The following is a 19,258-nucleotide window of genomic DNA, read 5'->3' as shown; positions in this document are numbered from 1 at the left end:
GGCCCTCCCCCAGCTCTGCCAGTGCCCCTCGGTCCTGCCCTGCAGCCCCCCGCTATCCCTGCCCTGGGCCTTCCCCCAGCTCTGCCAGTACCCCTCGGTCCTGCCCTGCAGCCCCCCTGCTATCCCTGCTCCGGGCCCTCCCCCAGCTCTGCCAGTGCCCCTCCATCCTGCCCTGCAGCCCCCCGGCTATCCTAGCCCCAGGCTTCCCTCCCGTACCCCTGCAGAGGCCCCTCAATTCAGCCCCGTGCCCCACACACTGCCCTCTGCTCTAGCACAGGTGGTTCTCACCTGAGCAGAGGCAGCCCACGCTGAGCGCCTGTGAGGTGGTTTAATGGTTTGCACAAACAGGGAGTGGATGAGATTCAGAAGCTTGGTTTCTCTGAGGGGCATTCGCCAGCCCGACCTCTAGAGCTTAGGGGAGCTGTACTGCTCCCTCTGTCCATTTCCCATCCGATTGTCCCCCCTTTCCCTCAGATACAGCATCCTTGTGTTCTCTGCCTCCTCCCGCCCCTTGCCGCTGTCTCTCTGCACAGCCCCTCCACACCTGTGTGCCGGCCTCTCTTCTCACTGCCCTGAGCTCACCCCGGTCCCTGATAGCTCCGTAGCTCAGCACAGCGGTGGAGTCGGCCCCTGCTCCAGCTTCTTGCATCCTGAGCTGAGATTGCGGGTCGGCTTTTCCGGCTCCCATCCCTTCCGAGCAGCGGCTGTCGCGGATGCTGGGGCTTGGGGGAGAGTGAATCCAGACAGGCGGCTTCACTCTGCCTTCCCAGCTCCCCTGCTGTTCTCATGATGACCTGGTTTGGGGGGGGGGGCTATTCCCTGTCTGGGAGGGGGCAGCTTTTCAGTGTCTCAGCTGTGCTCATTGCTGTGGGGGCTTCCAGAGGAGAGGCTCCTGGCCACCTTGGCCTGCTGCTGGATAATGACGTGCCCCTAGGGAAAGAGAGGGCGGGTCACGTGCAGTGTCAGGGCCAAAATACAGGAGCCTCGCTGGGCAGAGATGTCAAGGCCAACTCCTGGCAGGGGAATAGACACCACGGAGGCTGTTTGAATCCGGATCCAGAGTCCGGGAAGGAAATCCAGCCAGCGGGCTCCTCTCCGGGCTTTGTCTCCTGCTCCTCTCTGGGTGGAGTGAGAGAGATTTGTACTAATAGAGCTGGGCACCTGCCTGGGGTGGGTGGCAGGATTCTGAGGACCCGAGAGCCTGGACCAGCCTCTTCCGTGCCCTGCCGTGGGTCAATGAGAGTGAACACGGATGCATGGTGCTTGGTACGTAGCACTGCGTCCGGGGACCTTTTGTTCCTCTCCGTCCGTGTGCAGCTTAGCCCAGGGCACATTCAGGAAGCAACAGACCTGGCCAAGCAATATATGTTCTGGGGTTCCTGACCAGACCCTTTTTGTCCCATTGACTCCTTCCCCTGCTGTAGCGCATTCTCTATTGCACGGCTACCAGCGCTCTGGCCAGATCCAATTCAAAGGCATTGAGCAGTGAGGTTCCCACCCCTTCCCTTTCGGAGTCTGGGGTCCTCTTAGAAAGCCAGGCCTGCTTGGAGAGCTGGTTGCAACCCGGAACTGCCCGATGCAGCTAAAGCAGATGGTTGTAGAAGTACCGCCCAGGGCTGTCGCATGATTTGGTAATGTGGGGCTACACAGTCAAGAGATGATGCTGTTGGTTCACAAGTGGTCCAGGCACTGCTGTGTTATAAAGGAGTCCCGGTGGGACGTTCCTGGGCTCCCTGACCTGGTAATTGTTCTAGGGTAAACGCCGAGTAGATTGCTTTCCCTGACATTAAGCCTTTTCTCCCTGTTAATTTCACCCTATTAACACTGCTGCTCAAATCCCCTAATGCTCCTCCCAGGCCCCTCGCTGCGCGAGCAAACCACAGTGTTAAAGTCCTGTCTCCACTGCACCCAAAACCGGTTTAGGATTCTCGCCTCTGACTTGGTTCCAACCAACTTGGGTGAGTTGAGTCCACATTGCCAGGGGCGGATTAGGGTTTTGTGGGCCCTTGGCCAGAGCAAGTGTGGACCCCTCCCCACCCCTTCTGCCTGCATTATCCCCCGCCCCAGCTTCCCCCCTCCCGTGCTCCAGCGGGCTTCCCCTGCTCCACCCGCCCACCCGGGGTAAGCCTCCATTCCCCGGGTAGGCGGAGTGGGTTGGGGCACAGGGGTGCTCATTTTTCTGGAGCCCCCCAATTGGCTGGGGCCCCTGGGCACAGGGGCTAATCCGCCCAGCGGCTAATCCGCCACTGCACACAACAGCTGTGTTTTACAACACAACTGTGTGTCTGTCTAGAGCGTGTATCCTCAGCTACCCCACTTCCTCTTTGTAGCCGTGCATCTGGGAAAATCGGGGCAGCTACCCCACAGCGTCCTAGCAATGGCGAGAACGCCTAGAAGATGTACGCACATGGCATCCGCAACATGGGGCAATGCATTGTGGGACGTACTGCCACAGTAAGGTCTGAGAAGGAGGAGGAGTGGCCTGTTCAGCTAGTCAGGCACAATTAGAGTCATGTCATTAGTGTTGGGCTTCCAGAGTTCTCTATGTGAGAGGCAGGCTTCCCTAGTGGATAGAGCACTCAATCTGGGCTCGGGGGACCTGGGTTCTATTCTTGTCTCTGCCACTGGCCTGCTGGATGACCTTGGGCAAGTCACACCATAGTCCATGCCTCAGTTTCCCCATCTGTAAAATGGGGATAATGCTACTGCCCTATAGAAAAGCTTGATATTATTCTCCATAGTGTCATTCTGCAGCATCGATATTGTGCTGAACCAATTAACAGGAATCCTGTGCCAGCCAGCAGTGAAGACAGGTTCTTACCTGCTGAGGCACTGAATTGAGTATGAGCCACGTGGTTTGCAGATGCAATCAGCGTTTAGACCCCACTGCACCGCTGGCAGGTCACGCGCTTCGTTCCCAGCGAGGGCCTAGGTTTCCCCACCTTTGGTCGAGACCAGCTTTGGAATTCTCTTGCCGTGGCCCCTGGAACGGAGACCCAAGCCGCTGCCACGCAACGCGGAGCCGGCGGTGTTTGGCTTCTGAGTAATTCTGTTGGTTTTTATGATCGCTTTGAATTGCATGAATTATTTAACGTGCAGCCTCCGTGACTTGCTGAGAGCGGCTCCAGCTGGGCCGGCGCAGGCAGGCTGTTGTGTGCGGTAGATGGCGGTTGCCTTTAGGAAGAAAGCGAGACGCTTGCTGCTTCCTTAGGAGTGGCCCAAGGCTACGGCCTTAGGTAGACTGGCCGCAGGACGTGATAGCTCAGATACCGCGGTGATGGGCACAGTCTACAATCCTTCAGAGAGACAAGGTGGGCGAGGACCAACTTCTGTGGGTGAGAAAGACAAGCTTTTGAGCTTCCACCGGGCTCTTCTTCAGGGCTGGGCTGTCACTGCTGTCTCCTGGCTGCTTGGGGGCCCATAGGAAATGAGTTTGGTGCCTGACTGTCATTGTTCCCTTTTGGCTTTGTGGAGCGTGCGGGGAGCCCAGCACCTGACAGGATCGGGCTCTTGGGAATGAACATCACCCCACCGCCCCACACACTCCGTGTTCACGACCGGTGTCTGCTCTCAGCAGCAGCATTGGGCAGAGTGACTGCCCACGGGGAAGCTGGCACTGCCCCGCGCCTTTCTTGGGCATGGAGGCCTCTCGTCTCTAGGGCTGTTGGATCTGGCGCCCGTTCACCAGCTCTGGGTGTTCTCGGCAAACCCACCCATCGCTGCGAGTGCTTTATTCGGAGCACGCGGGGAAAACCACACGTGGCCGTACGCTGTGTGGGGCCATGGCCGCAGACTCGCAGATGCTGACTTGGAAGATAATTGCGTACAGCTCTCTAAAACGTGTAGGGGACGGCATGTTTCATAACAGCGGAACGCCCCTCAGAGGCAGGAAAACGAGCCCTGTTTCCTTGTCTCCGTTGTTTTTTCCCCTTCATCCCATGTGAGCCCCACTGGTTTATTATGGTAGGGTTAGTCGTGAACCGGGAGGTCCATGCATTAGTTTGCTATTGTAGAGGTGTTCATAAACCCTGAGCTGCATCAGAGGTTTGTCACTGCCAGGTTGGTCATAGGCTCCGTTTTGTTATTGATTTGTTATTGTAGGGTTGCACCTAAGGACGGAGTGCCACGCACTGGCTTGTAGCGATGCTCAGAGGTATGGGCTGCGGCACGCCCTAGTTTGTTGCTGTAGGGTTGGGCATAAATGCTGAGCTGCCGTCAGTGGTTTGCTGCTGTTTGCCTGTTCCAGGAAACAGACGTGGAAGCCTTTGTCTTCGGGATATAAGGCAGCTAGGGAATCACAACGGGTGTCAGGAAAAAAGGGGAAATTGTTGGTAGGTTTCCCCCCCTCCCCTCCTTTGACAGTGTCCCTTAAAAAAACAAACAAGAATCACCCACATCTTTTATGTCTTAAATGCAAGAGAAATGTGTGTTGCAGACAGGACTGCGCTGGGGTAAAACAGAGCCTGTTTCACAAGATAACGGGGCCTCTTACAACAACAATCCAGGATTGGGCTAAAGAAGGATTCACCCCTTCCCCATCCCAGTCCTCTCCTCTTGCCAAAAGCAGTATAGGTTCTGGTCAGATAAGTGTCCAGGTGGTCAGGGGCTTCCCGGAGTTCTCAGAGGCTCTTCGCTCTGCAGATTTCCTGTTGAGACACTTGTGGATCATAGAGTTAGATCTGGATCTAAACATCCCTGAAGCCTGAGAGCTTGAATGGGCAGCTGCACACTTCCTGTATTAAATGGTTTCCTTTGTTTGATTAAGGAACAACAATGCAAAGAAAGAACAAAAGTAAAGTCTCAGTCAGAAAGAGCATGGTGCGTGCCTCCCCTCTGGAACAGGCTGCAGCAGCCGCTCTGAGAGCAATATGGCTGCTGCCTCTGCAAGTAGATGAATTTCTTAGAAATGTAAAAGTGCAGGAGGCAGAAAACAGGCACCTCCATTTCCAGCGTACACAGCCCACAGGGCACGCTGCTGAGTCTCTGATGCTGCCTGCTTGCGGTTGGGTTGGAAAACAGAGAGAAAAACCATTCTTATGGGATAACAGCAGATCCACTTCTGGCCCTCGCCAAAACCAGGTAGCACAATAGAGGAAAAATGAGTTAAAATGCGAGTTAAGAAGGTTTGGGATGAGTAATTTTGGGCTGGTTCTTATTCTACCCAGGCCAGTTTGCCCATCCCTACACAGAATAATGATGTAACAGTGAAGGTTTATCTGTGAAACATTTCTGTTGTGTTTTCTTAGAGGGTGTCTCAAATGCCAGGTGTTACTGACCAAGCGAGCTGGGTGGCAGTGGCTTGGTGAGCTGGGACTTGTGCACCTGGATCTAAGTTTCCTTTTTTAAAAAGTCTCAAATCCCTTGTGATTGCAAAGAACTTTCAAAGTGGGACCAGAGTGTGAGTGGTGTAGCGATATCTGCCTTGGGCAGCCTGAACTTTCCCATTCATCTGAATGAGGAGATGATGATAATGATGATGATGAGATGTTGACTCTGAAACCTAACAATGGCTGGTTAACTGTCAGCTGTTTCACGGCTGATCAAGGCATGCAGTAAAGGAAACAGTCTCACAAATTATGGAGCCTGCTGTGAGTGGAGTCTAGTTTGAGTGTCCAGGGGGTGGGGCTTGGTTTGTAGCTTGGGAGAGTACCATGACATTTGTTTCCAATTCAGTCCCTGACTTCGCTCTCCCCCAGAGGTAGCATATTAGTGTCAGGCTTCAGAAGAGAGAGACAAAGCCAAAAAGGAGGAGGCGATGAAAGAAAAGGGAGAGAGGGAAATGTCAGAGCAGGGAGGGTTGCAATTCAGTGGTGTTAAGGGTCCAGGGAGACAGGCTAGAGGTCTTGAGGGACAACAGAGAGGTGGATAGTTGGACAGGAAGAAGATGTGCCGAGATGGATGGGTGAACAGATGCTCCAGGTGGAAATCTGCAGAACCACACTTGAGCTCTTTGCATTTCCACTCTCGTTGCTTGAATGTGCCAAACAGGCCATCCCATCTGTTCCTCATTAGGAACTCGAGGTCTCGGAGAGATTCATTAATGCTGCACTGCTGTCAGCTCTGGCAGAGAGAACCTCATGGCACAGACGTTGGTGTCCCCGTCCCACCCTCGCCTCGCTAGTCTACCTGGCGCCGGGAACCCCGCTGTGGTGTTAAAAGCTCTGATGATTCATGCCTCATGCCAAGAACGCCTCCCTGGTGCTGTTCTCTCACTCCTGGCACCAGGATCTGCCCTGGGAACCCGATTCTGATTCGCTAAAGCAGCTCTGGCGCCAGGAAATCCACCCAGCTGCTGTTAACTCAGCCTTGGCACTACTAACCCATCCACCCCGGCGCTAGCAATACAACGTTGGCACCGGCTATGCACCCCAAGGCCAGTAACGTGATCCTGCTCTGTGCCGTTACTCCACCCTGGCACTAGATATGCAGAGCGCTGCTCGGTGCAGGGCTGCCTGCCGGCTCCACTCCCCAGAGGAAAGAAGCAGGGTGTGTCTGTGATGCCTGGAGAGCTCTGAGCAGCAAACCTTCAGTGACCGGCTTCCCTCCCTGAAAACAGAGAAAAAAATAAAACCCACGTTATGATCATTTCACAAACGCAAGCCGCCCCTTTGGCCCCGACGGGACTGCTGGCGTGACAGCTGTTTGCACGCCCTGTGTATGCACGAGGGCTGGTAACGTAGCCGTGGCCTGTAGCCACCCTGGCAGTGCCTGGCAGCACTGGATAGAAGCGAGCGCCTCTCGGGGGGGAGATCCAGGAATTGTTCTGTGCCATCTGTCCATGTGCTGGCATCTTCCTCCCGTCTCTGGCCGTGGGATTCTGGCACTGTCTGCTTTCTCCTGGGGTTGGTAATCTGGTCATGGTGCCAGCCTCTCCGTGCTTGTGCCCATAACTCCGTCTCAGGGCAGCAAACTGTATGTTGGTCACTCCATTGTAGTGTCAGCAATTCTTTTGAATGGGAGTTCCTAGCGCTGACCCCTTCTGGCCATGAAAGACCCCACAACGCTTTTCCTAAAAGCCGGGGCATTCGCTCCAGCATCCCGGTCCTATTCCAAACAGCGTAATTCTGTTGTGCTTGCGTAGATCATCCGTGTCCCCCCCTCCCCACCTTCAATGTAGTGTCATTCTGCACTTCCTGTCCTAAAGTGTCGTGGGCAGCCTATGGGCCCGCTTACAATACAAAATCGCTGGGTCACTCGACCTGGCTACATCCCACTTGTCTCCTGACAGTTCCAATATTGTTGTGCCTTGTCATGTAGATGGGACCTAAACCCATGTCTGCTGCAGTCCTCCTGCCGCACAGTTCAGGGACGTGGGATCTGATATGCTTGGGTTGGTATCTAACAAATGTCACTCATTTTAATCCCAAAATGTCCTACATTCCCCACTCTCGGAGAATTATTTGACAGAAATAAAAATTCGTGCTCCAGAGGTTCTAGTGAGTGATTGATGCTAAAGGAGGGAAGCCCACATAGTTTGTTTCCTACATACATAATGTTTAGGTGCCTGTCATTTTGGGGGTTCTTCAGGCATTTCTTTCCATATTGGGGCCGCGGCAGACGGAAAGGCATGCTTAGGTCCTGTCCGTGCTATGAGGTGGAACAATGTTTCAGACATGACACCGTGTTGTGACTTGGTTGCTCTCGCAACGTAGACGGGCCTTTTCTGTACGCTGTCAGACAGCTCTTGTGTTCCACCCCAGAGGTGGCCGCATTTCGATGAAGGAGCTTTGACTGGCATGAAAAGGCATACAAGTGGTGCGAAGGTATATTTTAAAAAAAGATCTGTCCGAGAGGAACAAGCGACACACCGTTTGGGCGCTTGATCCCCTGTTTGTCAGAAGCGTCCAGGCCTGATCAGCTGGTAGGTCACTGTGGCGTGTGTGCCATCTCTGCCGTCACTTTCCTGGCTCCCAGGGTCAGTGGTAGATGGATCGACTTGGGGTACAGTTGGTCGGAGTGCTTTGGGATCTTTGGAGATGGAAAGGGCTGTAGATCTGTGAGATGATGTCATTATTTATTAGCTCAAATCTCCTGCTGCCCTGCCGCGACCCTTGCGCTTTGATTTGCCTCTGTAGTGCATTAACGCTCTGGAGAGCCTTCCTCCGAGATGATTTCTCCAGGGCCCGCAGCAGCCTGGAGCTGTTACATCCCTGCTGCCAAGTCTCATCCCCACACACCTGTCCCGGTTCCCCTCTTGGATCCGCAGCAGATTCACAGGCATGGAGAAAGTTGGTCCTTGTGCATCTCGAGGAAGAATCGAGGGGTTAACAACTGGACTGTTCCATTTCTCCTCTTCTGTATGATGCACCTTGGTTTTTCCCGAATGGTTCAGCCAGAAAGAGAAAAGCGGGAGGGGGAACAAAGGGGAAGATGTCACTATCTCTAATCTATCTGTCATTTTTATTTTACAGCCAGTGTCGGGGAGGAGGGGAGCATGAAGCTGCTAGGACAATGCTGAGGAGGCCCCCGACCCGGACCCTGGGGAGGATCTGAAAACAGGTGAACGCAGAAGGAGGAGCGAGGTGGGGGGGGAGGAAGACGGACGGAAGGAAAGCAGGCTAGGAAAAAGCCTGGAGCTCCTTGGGAGTGGATCCCGGCTGCAGAGGGCTACGCCATGGCTACGAATTTTAACGACATCGTCAAACAGGGCTACGTGAAAATGAAGAGCAGGAAATTGGGGGTAAGTGAGGAGGGGATTGTGATGCATGATTCATTATCGCTAGCTTTGAAGGTCTCTCCTCTCCCTCCTCCACCCCGCTTCTCCCTGCTTTTGAAACACCGGGGCAGCTGCAAAATTCAGAAAGACCCCCTGCCCCCCCCCTCCCCAGTCCCTCTTTTGTGTTGAGAGCATCCTCGCTCGAGATTCTGTCTCTGGGTTATGCCCGAGCATCTTCCTCAACCCCAGCTGACTCTGAGCGCCCGTCCCCAGGACTCCTGTGCCGTGGGGAGGGGGCTGGCCACTGTCGCTGGTCATTCTGGGGACGGGGAAAGTTGCAGCTGTGGGGTTTCCGCAGGGGGAAGGCGAGGGGGGGTTGTCCTTTGAATTCAGCTGTAGGAATTTCCCTCCGAGAGCAAAAACTCGGCTGAATTTGGATCAGCCCAGCAGACAAGCTGTGCCTGGATCATTTTTTTTGGAAAAAAGCATCTGACCCCCTGGGTTATTTATAGGCGAAGGGGAGAGAGGCGAGAAGATGGTTTTGCACTTGTTGCTTTCTGTGTAATTCAGTAGGAATTTGGCACTGTGGTTTGTGCTCGTGCTGTCCAGACAGGGGAGGCTGCGGATTTAAAGCCACGATTCCAGGCCTACCGGCCAAACCCAGCTTAGATCCCTACACCCTGGTCGCCCCTGGGCCCCTTCCATGCCACTGACTGCGTTTGCACATGACGTCAGCACTGGCTAGGGAATAGTTAAGTCGCCCGTTGGGTCCCGAGCCTGTGCATCGCCTGGGATCCCTGGGAGGTTGGTTGTGAAGGCGGAGGAGTGTGTGGGTGGAAGTCGGGGGTGGGGGAGACGTACATGGTGCTGTACTTCCCTGTAGGGGGATGGGAGGTAAGATGGGATGTGTTAGCAGGTCACTGATTTGGGGCCCAGAGCTGGGCATGCTCCGCTCCCATGGATTGCAATGGGGCCTTGAGGTGATTTCCAAGGATTGGGTCCTTAGCGAGAGAACCGGGGTCATTGATCTGCTTACGGGAATCACGCTCACTGCATGGACCGGGTCCCAGGAGCTCTGTGCCGCTCCGGAGCCAGTGGCAGGCAGAGGCTGCTCGAGGCTCAGGGATGGCAGGGGGAGCTGCTGGTAGAGGAGGTGCAAGTTCTTGCTCCACCCTGCCCCTCCCCCAAAGAGCAGTTCATTTTTTGTCAGGCGAGATGCAGGTGATCCCACGTGACTGGGGCTCCCAAGCTGGTTGGCTTGACCCATATTTTAGGCAGAGTTGGTGGAGAGCCGGTGTGCTTCGCATTTCAATGGAGAGGGCTCCGTACCGGGATCCGTTCTTAAAGGGGCCAAACTGCAGTTGCTGAGACAAAGAAACCCCCAGCCTGGCGCTGGGTGGAGCCGTGGGGCGGTGCACGGGCCTTTCCCCCCCCTGCAAAAGGAGGTCAAACCCTGGTTCATGGCAAGGGCAAGATCTCGGTCTGGATGTGAAATAAACCATCGCACAGGTTATTTGGCTGTGAGTGGCATCTCTGCTCGGGATGGAGTCAGGTCTGGGGCAGGGCAGGGTGGACGCTGGTGCGGGGGACCAGGGTTGGAATAGCATGGGGGGGCTGCGGGTCAGGATTGAGGGGCATCAGCGGAGCTGGGTGTTTGGGCCCAAGCACTGGGATAGAAGGGGAGCGGTGGGTTGGGATTTCGGGGCACTGGCAGGGCAGGAATAGCCGGGCCCCCACATCTCAGCTCTGGTGGGTTGCAGCTGGGCCTGGCTCAGCTGTTTGAGGGCAGGGTGTGCACAGCGTCTGGGCTCTGGCCAGCACTAAATCACCCCCAGATAATGTCACTCAGCCATCCCGCCTGCAGCTGCCGTCTGGGCACATTCTTCATCCCGGCCCTGGCTGCCCCGGGTCCTGCCCATGGGGAACGGCAGCTGTGGGGAGCCCGTCGAGCATCCCGATGTTCCCCAGGCGTCCACGCTGCAGCAGCCCCTGGGCCCAGCCACAGGGTACAGTTTGCTCGTGGCCCCGTGGTGGGCTGCGGGATCCAGGGCTCCAGCCCTCCAGAGGGACTGCCTGTGGGTCTCGGCTTTAAAGTGGAGTTACTGCTGCTGGGCACCAGCCTGTCCCCACTGAAAAGGAGTGGCCCCTGCGCCCTGCCGTACGGGGTGAGAGAGGAGCCTCGCCTCCCCACGCTCCCTGGCATTTCCTGCCGACAAGGCGGCCGGTTGCAATGTGGCCCATGGGAAACCCGCTAAGTCTCCCAGGCCAGTCGCTCACTAAGGACTTGGGGATTTGAACCGGCGACCTCATGGTGAAAGGCCTCGTCGGTCGGTCAGCCCCAGGGCCCTGCGCCAGCTGGATCTCTGCCATGCCCTGCTGACCATTCCCAGCTGCGATCCTTTCCTCTTGCCACTGAGTGGGTGCGGCCTTCTGCCGAGCCAGCAGACCGGAGCCGCCCGGGTGCATGTGGTGGATCTGCGTCTATCTTGGGCACGGTAAAGTGAGACAAAAGAGCTTTCGTGGCTTAGTGCTTCTGTCACGCATTCACCTGCCCTTCGCCGGCATGAGGGATCCAGCCTCCCAAGCTCTCCTCTCAGATGGGTCTCTAGCCCCCTTGGGCAGCTGGGGAGACGGAGCCCCAGAGCTGGGGGAGGGGGACAGGCCAACGTTTTCCCAAAGTGGCTGCTTGAGGCATCCGGGTGGGTCCCCGGAAGCGTCTGAAACCAGTGGCCGCGCCCGGAGCTTTCCCAGCATGCTCGGGATCTAATGGGGGCCTTGTCAACGCCAGGAGCTGTCAGCAATTCTCTCCCCGCTGCTCCAGCGTTGGTGCAGCTTCAGGGGAGGGAGCCGGGGGGGTAGCCGAGGTGGCGAGACCCAGCTGTGGGGACGCCGGGCGTCTTGAGCGGGGAGGCCAAGCGCGGCTAACGTTGCTCCCGCCTCTGGATGAGGGAGAACGTCTGATTATCTTCCATGCCGGTGCCGCCTCAGCCTCCTTCCCATGGTTCTTGCTCCTGCGCCCCGTCCCTGTGTGCCAGGCTCCCCTCTCCTCATTCAAAGCCCTCCTTTAAGGGGCACGGCTGCTGCGAAGCCAGCGAGCGTCGGCCAAGTGCTGCCGCTGGCATCAGGTGCTGAAGAGAGCGAGGTTCTGAGGGGTAGGCCCGGGACCAGCCTGGGAGTGAGGAGAGGGTCCCCCAGCCTTGTGTGGCTGGGATACATCCCCTGCCCTTGCACTTCCTCTCGTGCGAGGGCTGTTCGGTGAGTGCTGCCCTCTGCAGGACTGGGTAGGACTCGGCCCAGCCCAGGTGGCCGTGCTGATGCGCAGAGCCGAGCGTCCGCCGCACTCTCTTAACGCATGGGGCAATGGCCTGGTGCCGCCTCCTCCTAAGGACACAACGTGGCCTGGGCCTGCAGACGCCTCTAGCTCTCCTGGTTGGCATTATCTGCCCCTTTACATTGTGAGCTCCTCAAGGCGGGCTGTGTCTCCCATTGGGTCATGCACCGTGCGTAGCCCGCTACTGCCACTTAACGACACTGTGAGGTTTTGGGGTTCAACCCAGACCAGTAGGGGGTTCTGTCCTCACCTGCCCTGCCATTCTGGGGGCCTCTAATGCTGTGCTGCTGTGGCTCACAGCCCGGATCCCGGCCACCAGCATGCGGGTCACAGCCTGGCTTCCACTGCCTGGTTACTGTTTGCAGAGTGACTCCAACGCCTTGCCCCCAGTCCCAGATTGCCCCCAGTCCGCCTGCCTGGGTCGTGTCCAGCCCTCTCCTGGGACACTCACAGACATTGGTAAGTTCGTTGCGTCTTTACAGAGTCAGTGCGCTGCGGCTCGTTAATGTAACTGGCCTTTGACATACACCCTCATTTCAATCCCAGCGCTGGTCTGGTTTGGATCAAAAGTACAAGAAGTTTATTTAATCCAACAGAGAGAGGATTAAGTGATGCCAAGTATAAGGAATAAAGATAGATGGGGTTACAAGCAAACAGAATTTAAAATACACTTCTAAGGCACAACGTGGTTTCAGAAAGGGACAGTCTTTGGTAAGTAGGGTGACCAGATGTCCCGATTTTATAGGGACTGTCCCGATTTTTGGATCTTTTTCTTATATAGGCTCTGATTACCCGCCACCCCGTCCTGATCTTTCACACTTGCTCTCTGGTCTCCCTGTTGGTAAGCAGGTTTCTCACCTACACTCAGCTCCAGGAGACGTCCGCCTCTTTGGGCGACGGACCCAACGCTCTGTGATTTTTTTAAGAGCTCTGGCCTCTGGAATCCCCCAAGTGATGGATGCCCCCCCCCCGGTGTCTTTTTGCCCCCCTTGTATCACCCCAAAGTTCATTCTTCAAGCTTTCTGCTGCTCTTCCTTTCTTGTGGACGTCCCATCCTCCTGCTGATGCGTGTGCAAAGGGACTTGCAACGTTTTGATTCCAGGCTGCTTGATTTACATTGGAGACAGGTAGACAGCAGCCACCCCTCCCGTCTGGGAGAAAACCTGTTTCTCCCTTTGTTTGGTCGCAGACTTTAAAGCACAATATATCAGTGAGGCTCCATAAATCCTCCTACAGTGTTAGTGTCTGCATTTTACAATGATAATCAGCAGTGCGTCACAGGCTTTTATAAAAGCCCTCACTCCTTCACTGCTGTAATACAGTAACATCGTATACAGTCAGTTGCTTCACGTGCTTCCGACCCCCTGTCTTTGTAGCTGAGGCTGTCTCCCCTACTGATGCCTTTCTTCACCTTTTATGTAAATGGACCTTCCTTGTCTCTGGTCACATGTTGCCTAATTTACATCAGAGACGCTTTCGAGCAGGTGGAACACGTTCCTTTGTCTGCGACAGGCGTGGCTTAGGCCAAATACATTTTAAGGACATCTTTGCAGCATGTATCTCTGAAGTCCTTTGGGGGTTTACCGGACATCGTGCGAGAATATTAATGATCAGTGAGTTATTAGTTTTCCAATGACGTATGACATGCCACCTTTGGGGTATATACCATGACCACAGCGTGTTAGGTGTAGTGAGTATGCCCGGTCTGACGAGTTGCTGATGCAAAGTAGTGAATCCCCACTGGGCCTCTGTCACAGGCACCCCAGGCCAGCACGGACAGACAGCTCCTGCTCTCGTTGAAGCCATCGGTGGTGTATGGAGCTGCAAAACTGCAGTGCCTTTGTTTTCTGAGTACTGCCCCTTTAAATTCCTACGCGCACTGACTGTGGAGGCAGCAGCAGCGGCATGATGCACACACTGTGCTCTCTCTTGTGTAGCCTTCATTTTAGTTTGTTCCTGATTATTTATTTTTCTCCTTTAAAATAAAAGGCTGAGAGGAGCTGAATGCCTGTTGGATGTGGCAGGACAATGTGGTTGACTCCAGCCAGGGCCAGGGAAAATGATGGCACAGGACACATGGGATCAGTTCCTTGCTCTGTCACTTAATCTGGGCCTTGGTTCCCCATCTGTAAAATGGGCACATTAATTGGTGTCTGTGAGGCGCTTAGCTATTGCAGGTCTGGGGCCAGCGGTGTCCAGACCTAGACTAGCATCCCACTCACAGAAGCCTCTGGTATCGTCGTCTTCTCTGTAGCCTCAAAGTGAGTGGGCTGTAGCCCATTTCTGACACTGAGCCAGGCCCATCTGCTGCTTATCAGGGACCATCTGAAAGGAGCTTCTGTTCCTGTCGGGGGCTGGCACTTCTCCAGTTCCCCAGGTGCTGCAGACACTCCCCAGACAGAGGTGTGTGAGGGACACACCCGCCAAGAAACAGTCAGGCCTGGATCCTGTAAGCCAGAGCTCTGTGTGCAGAGGGCTACAGGACTGGGCCACAGGGAGTGCTGGGGTGGCGGGAAGTCCGCATTCCCTGGACCAGCCCTCTCTGCAAATTGGCTCTCGGAGCCTCGCTGGCTGTGGGTGTCACGGGCTCTGAAATCTGCATCGGGCTAATTCTCCCAGACAGCTCAGTAAAGATGTTTTCTTAGAAGCAGCCGGAGATTCGCCGGAGGCGGGCCTGGGCGACCGGGCTGGGAGGAAGTGCTACGTGCCAAACAGCCGCTGAGCTCCCAGGGGGCTTGTTATGTGTCTGCAAAGCTACAGCGCTCTGGTTCCCTGCGTCTGGGCTGTCCAGAAACCTGGGTGTTTCGCACAGGCTTTCATCCTTCATGCTCACCGCGCTCCCTCCTGCACGGGGCGCAGAGCAAGTCTGGTTATACGAAACCAAACTCGTGAGGAGATGTGATCAGCACAGTCTGGCCTGGCTCCGGCGGGGCACTGCTGGGGGGAAGCTCGCTGCAGTCTGGCCTGGCTCCGTCTGGGCACTGCTGGGGGGAAGCTCGCTGCAGTCTGGCATGGCTCCAGCTGGGCACTGCTGGGGGGAAGCTCGCTGCAGTCTGGCATGGCTCTGGCAGGGCACTGCTGGGGGGAAGCTCACTGCAGTCTGGCGTGGCTCTGACAGGGCACTGCTGGGGGGAAGCTCGCTGCAGTCTGGCCTGGCTCTGGCCCAGCAGCTGGCGCTGAGAGCAGGCAGTGGGTGCCAGGGTGCAATCCCCGGGATTAGAGGCAATAGCTCCGTGCGCGGACAGACAGACAGACCTTCTGGCTCAGCAGCCATGGCAGCAGAGCCGGGAAGGGCCAGTCGATCTCCTTCCCTCCAGCAGGCAGGGAGCAGCGAGCGAGCTGGTTAATTTCATGCGAATTACAGAGAACAAAGAAGGGGGGGCAGGAAAGGGAAGGTGAATAGCTGGGAGGGAAGTGATGCCGAGGGCTGGCAGGGAGAGGAGAAGCGGGGGGGGTGAAGGTGGCAGCTCCCCCAGAACAAAACCGCTGGGAAGGAGGGAGCGGGGGTCGAACTGCTGCAGGGAGAGGACCAGGAGGGGACTGCTGGGGCCCGAGGGGCAAAGCAGCGAAGGGCCCTGTGCTAGGCAGAGGGGGCAGGTGTGTGTGTGCCCGGGGGAGCACGCGCAGTCAGGCAGACATGGCCGCTGCTCCGGTTGCCGCTCATTAAGTGAGACTGCGCTGCAATTAACGCTGGCAGAATGACGGGGCGGGGGGAGGGCTTGAGCACCCCAGGGGAGCAGGGGGTGGGGCAGGAGAAGCTGTAAATCCAGCCGGCCTCCACTCCCCCCAAATCCAGGTTAGCCTGCAGGGCGAGTCCTGGGATTCTGCAGACGCTGGTGCAGGCAGGGAAGTACCTGCTGCCCGTTTACCCTCCAGAGAGGAGCCAGACCACAACAGCCCATCAGTCTGCCCACCCACGGTCACTGGCATCTGGACTAACTGGATTCCTATTGTAGCACCTTCTGCCCAGAGTGCTCGACAGACACTAATGAGTTAAATCCCACCATCCCCTGAGTGGTATTATCCCCCAGGGAAACTGAGGCACGGGAGGGTCAGCGCAGGGGCCCCGGCTCGGGTGTTGTTGATTCCTTGGTCCCGGGCTGAGATCGCTAATCACCCCACAACAGTTCAGGACAGGAAGTGAAGAAGGAGCAGCCAGTTGGGTATGGAAGAGCCTCAAGATGCGTCATGTCCGGCTGCAGCAGAAAGGCAGAGCCAGCGGCTCTGAGCTGCCGTGACCGGTTGGAGCCCGGCTCGGCTGCTGCGCGCGGTTCTGCCTGGCGGGAAGCGGGCGAGGGCGCAGCGCGATGGGAGAAAGACGATAGCGGCGTGGAGCAACGTCCGTTCCAAGCTGAGACAACAGGCGTTCGTGGGCATGGCGAGGATCTCCCTCCTTCCTGTGTGTTGTAGAGAATGTGTCCTAAACCCCACCAACCTTTGTGGTCCAGGACTCCTGGGTTCTGCTCTTGGCTCCTTGCGTGCGTCTCTGCCCCTTGCTGTGGCTCGGTTTCCCCTCTGTGAACTGAGGCGAACGATGAGGCTGGCATCCCTCATGTTCGTACCGCGCGTTGAGCTCCTTGGAGGCAGGCCGCTGGGGCGGTGTGCGGTGCTGGCTGACGGCGGGGCGCCTTTCTCGCTGAGAGAGAAACCGTCATAGGTGGCAGCTGGTAACAAGGGAGTCTCGCCCGTTCCTCTCAATGGGCTGGGAATGCCCCTTCGAAATGCCCCTGGCGTTAACCCTTTCGCTGCTCAGCTGGTGCCAAGACTGGCGCTCCCTGCCCCATCCTCCCGTGCCAGCGGGCTGTCAGCCTTCCGTTTGCCGGCTGCTCCGGACGTTGGCTGCGGTGCTTTGGGAGCCGGCGGGGACGTTACAGTGGTGGTGCTGTCGGGCGAGCGGCCGGTGCAGCCGGGGGAGGGACCCCTGGGGCACAGCAAAGGACGAGCCATCGCCCTGTTTGGAGACGCCCAGGCACTGGCTGGGCACGCTGCTGCGGACTGGCTCAGTGCGGTGTTGCCGGGATTTTAACCACCTCTCCCGGCAGGTTTATGGTCCGGGCTAAAACACGAACCGCTTGAGCCCAGCTACTCAGTGGAAGCTGTAACAGTCACCCACAGGCTCTCTCACCCCCAGAAACCCCGAGGGTGCAGCCCCGTGGGATAGACAGCGACTAGAAACGGTTGCACATGGTTCCTGACCATTCTCTCCGGGACGTGGCTAATAGAGCACAGAGCCTGGCACAGGTGGGGCCTAGCGCATGGGCTGGGGCTTGGGAGAGCTGGGTTCTATTCGGGGACCTCAGGCCAGTTGCTTTGCCTTCCTGTGCCTCAATTTCCCCATCTGTAAAATGGGGACCCTGATCCTGCCCTCCTTTGGGAAGTGCCAAGGGATTCATTGGTATTGTCTTTTGGAACAGGGTGAGGAGGGACGCGGGGAAGAACCTTCCTGGGAATTTTAAATACCTCCCCTCCCATCTCAGCAAAAGTGCAATTTAATCCACTGCAAGGGTGAAAAACAGAAGACGTTTCTGGGTGGGTCCCAGGGCTGAGCCCTTCCTGGCAGATGACTTGGAACTGCCCAGGGGAACCACTCCACCGAAGGCAGGGAAAGCTGCCCCACCCACAGCTCGGGTTGGTGGCTGAATTCGAACAGGGGCGCTCCCGGCCAGCAGATGGTTGAGTTGGCACCTCTGCCAGCCGCCACCAGCCTCCGCTGCCAGCTACAGGATTCCTGGGGCCCGCGGAAACTCTGGGCTGGCCGCGGCGAAGGCTCTCTGCTTTAACAAGCAGACGGATATTTGTGAATGCCCCCTGCGTTTGTACGAGCGCCATGAGCAGCGCTGGCTGCTTTGGTTTCTGTGCCAGCCCTCTGGGGCTGCAGGCGTCAGGGGTGTCCGGTCCCCCCGGCCCTGCATCCCGGCGGGGGAGCGGTTTGCACCCGTGCTATCTGCGATGACGGGGGAGAAGCGGGCTCCTGGTCCTGGTTCCCCTCCCGTCCTGAACTGCAGCGGAGCATTGCTCTAAACCACTGAACGGCTGCCGGGCCAGATCCCCAGCTGGTGTAAATTGGCATAGCTCCAGTTCAGGTAGTTTAAAGTGGCTCTTGAAGTGACCCTTGTGGATTTAGGACCTGGTTCTGATTTAAAAAGGGAGTCACTCCATAGGGGCCAGGGCGGTCACACACCGGGGAGTAAGTCGGGAATAACTCCATAGGGGCCAGGGCGGTTACGCGCCGGGGTGTAAGTTGGGAGTCACTCCGTAGGGGCCTGGCCAGTTCCACATGAGGGTGCAAATCGGGAGTAACTCCATAGGGGCCAGGATAGTTACGTGTGGGGTGTAAGTCGGGATCTACGGTTACGCGCCGGGGGGGAAGTCGGGAGTCACTCCGCGGGGGCCAGGGCGGTTACGCGCCGGGGGGGAAGTCGGGAGTCACTCCGCGGGGGCCAGGGCGGTTACGCGCCGGGGTGGAAGTCGGGAGTCACTCCGCGGGGGCCAGGGCGGTTACGCGCCGGGGGGGAAGTCGGGAGTCACTCCGCGGGGGCCAGGGCGGTTACGCGCCGGGGGGGAAGTCGGGAGTCACTCCGCGGGGGCCAGGGCGGTTACGCGCCGGGGGGGAAGTCGGGAGTCACTCCGCGGGGGCCAGGGCGGTTACGCGCCGGGGGGGAAGTCGGGAGTCACTCCACAGGGCCAGGGCGGTTACGCGCCGGGGGGGAAGTCGGGTCCGTGGCAGCAGACTCCGGCTCCTAGCTGGTAAGGGGCACTGGGCGTGGCCGGACAGAAGGTGCTGTGGGGCTGTAAGATGTTGTTTCCCTGCACGTTGACGCCAGGTCCCCTTGGCGCTGTGTGGGGCGATTCCTCGCTCGCGCAGTGGTTACTTTGCAAACACTGAGTGGCATGTACCAGCTGCTGGCTCTGCCCTTTGCCGTCCAGGGCTGGCGATTGTCCCTCGTTCTTGGCTTGCCCTCCGGTGTGTGCGCGCTCTGGGATCCGCCTCAGGCAGCCTGTCCCCCTTCTCGCTGCGTCCATCCAGAGCGCCTCGAACAGGAGCGAGCCGCTGTGCGCTGACTTCCCCCAGGACTGGGCAGGCCTGGGGACAGGAGAGTTTCCAAGCAGCAGCCCCAGGATCGGAGCTGTTGCTGGGAGCAGCTTCCGCTACACGAGGCATCGGGGTGTTTTCCGGTTTGTGGGTGACAGGCAGGGCCGGGAACAAGTGTCTGTGAGGCTTGGGGTGTTCCCGTGCAGTGGGGCCGAGCTGTCCCCACCTCTCTCTGCCT

The 19,258-nt window shown here is 57.4% G+C and overlaps 1 protein-coding gene across 3 annotated transcripts in view; it reads left to right on the top strand.

Annotated features, from left to right (window-relative positions):
- Positions 1–19,258, top strand: part of DOK4 (docking protein 4) — a 38,880-nt gene that overhangs the window by 4,700 nt on the left and 14,922 nt on the right. For 2 of the 3 annotated variants that reach the window (XM_034788210.1, XM_034788208.1), the window contains exon 2: positions 8,412–8,680. In XM_034788210.1, the coding sequence (XP_034644101.1) occupies positions 8,615–8,680 (66 nt within the window). In that variant the 5' untranslated portion in view covers positions 8,412–8,614. Of the gene's footprint in view, positions 1–8,306; positions 8,681–19,258 lie in introns of those variants that run through there. The other variant, XM_034788209.1, reaches the window with a different exon arrangement.

The sequence above is a fragment of the Trachemys scripta genome, chromosome 13, assembly GCF_013100865.1.
Source record: "Trachemys scripta elegans isolate TJP31775 chromosome 13, CAS_Tse_1.0, whole genome shotgun sequence".
In the NCBI taxonomy this organism is placed as follows: domain Eukaryota; kingdom Metazoa; phylum Chordata; order Testudines; family Emydidae; genus Trachemys; species Trachemys scripta.
This window is presented reverse-complemented; position numbering and strand designations above follow the sequence as displayed.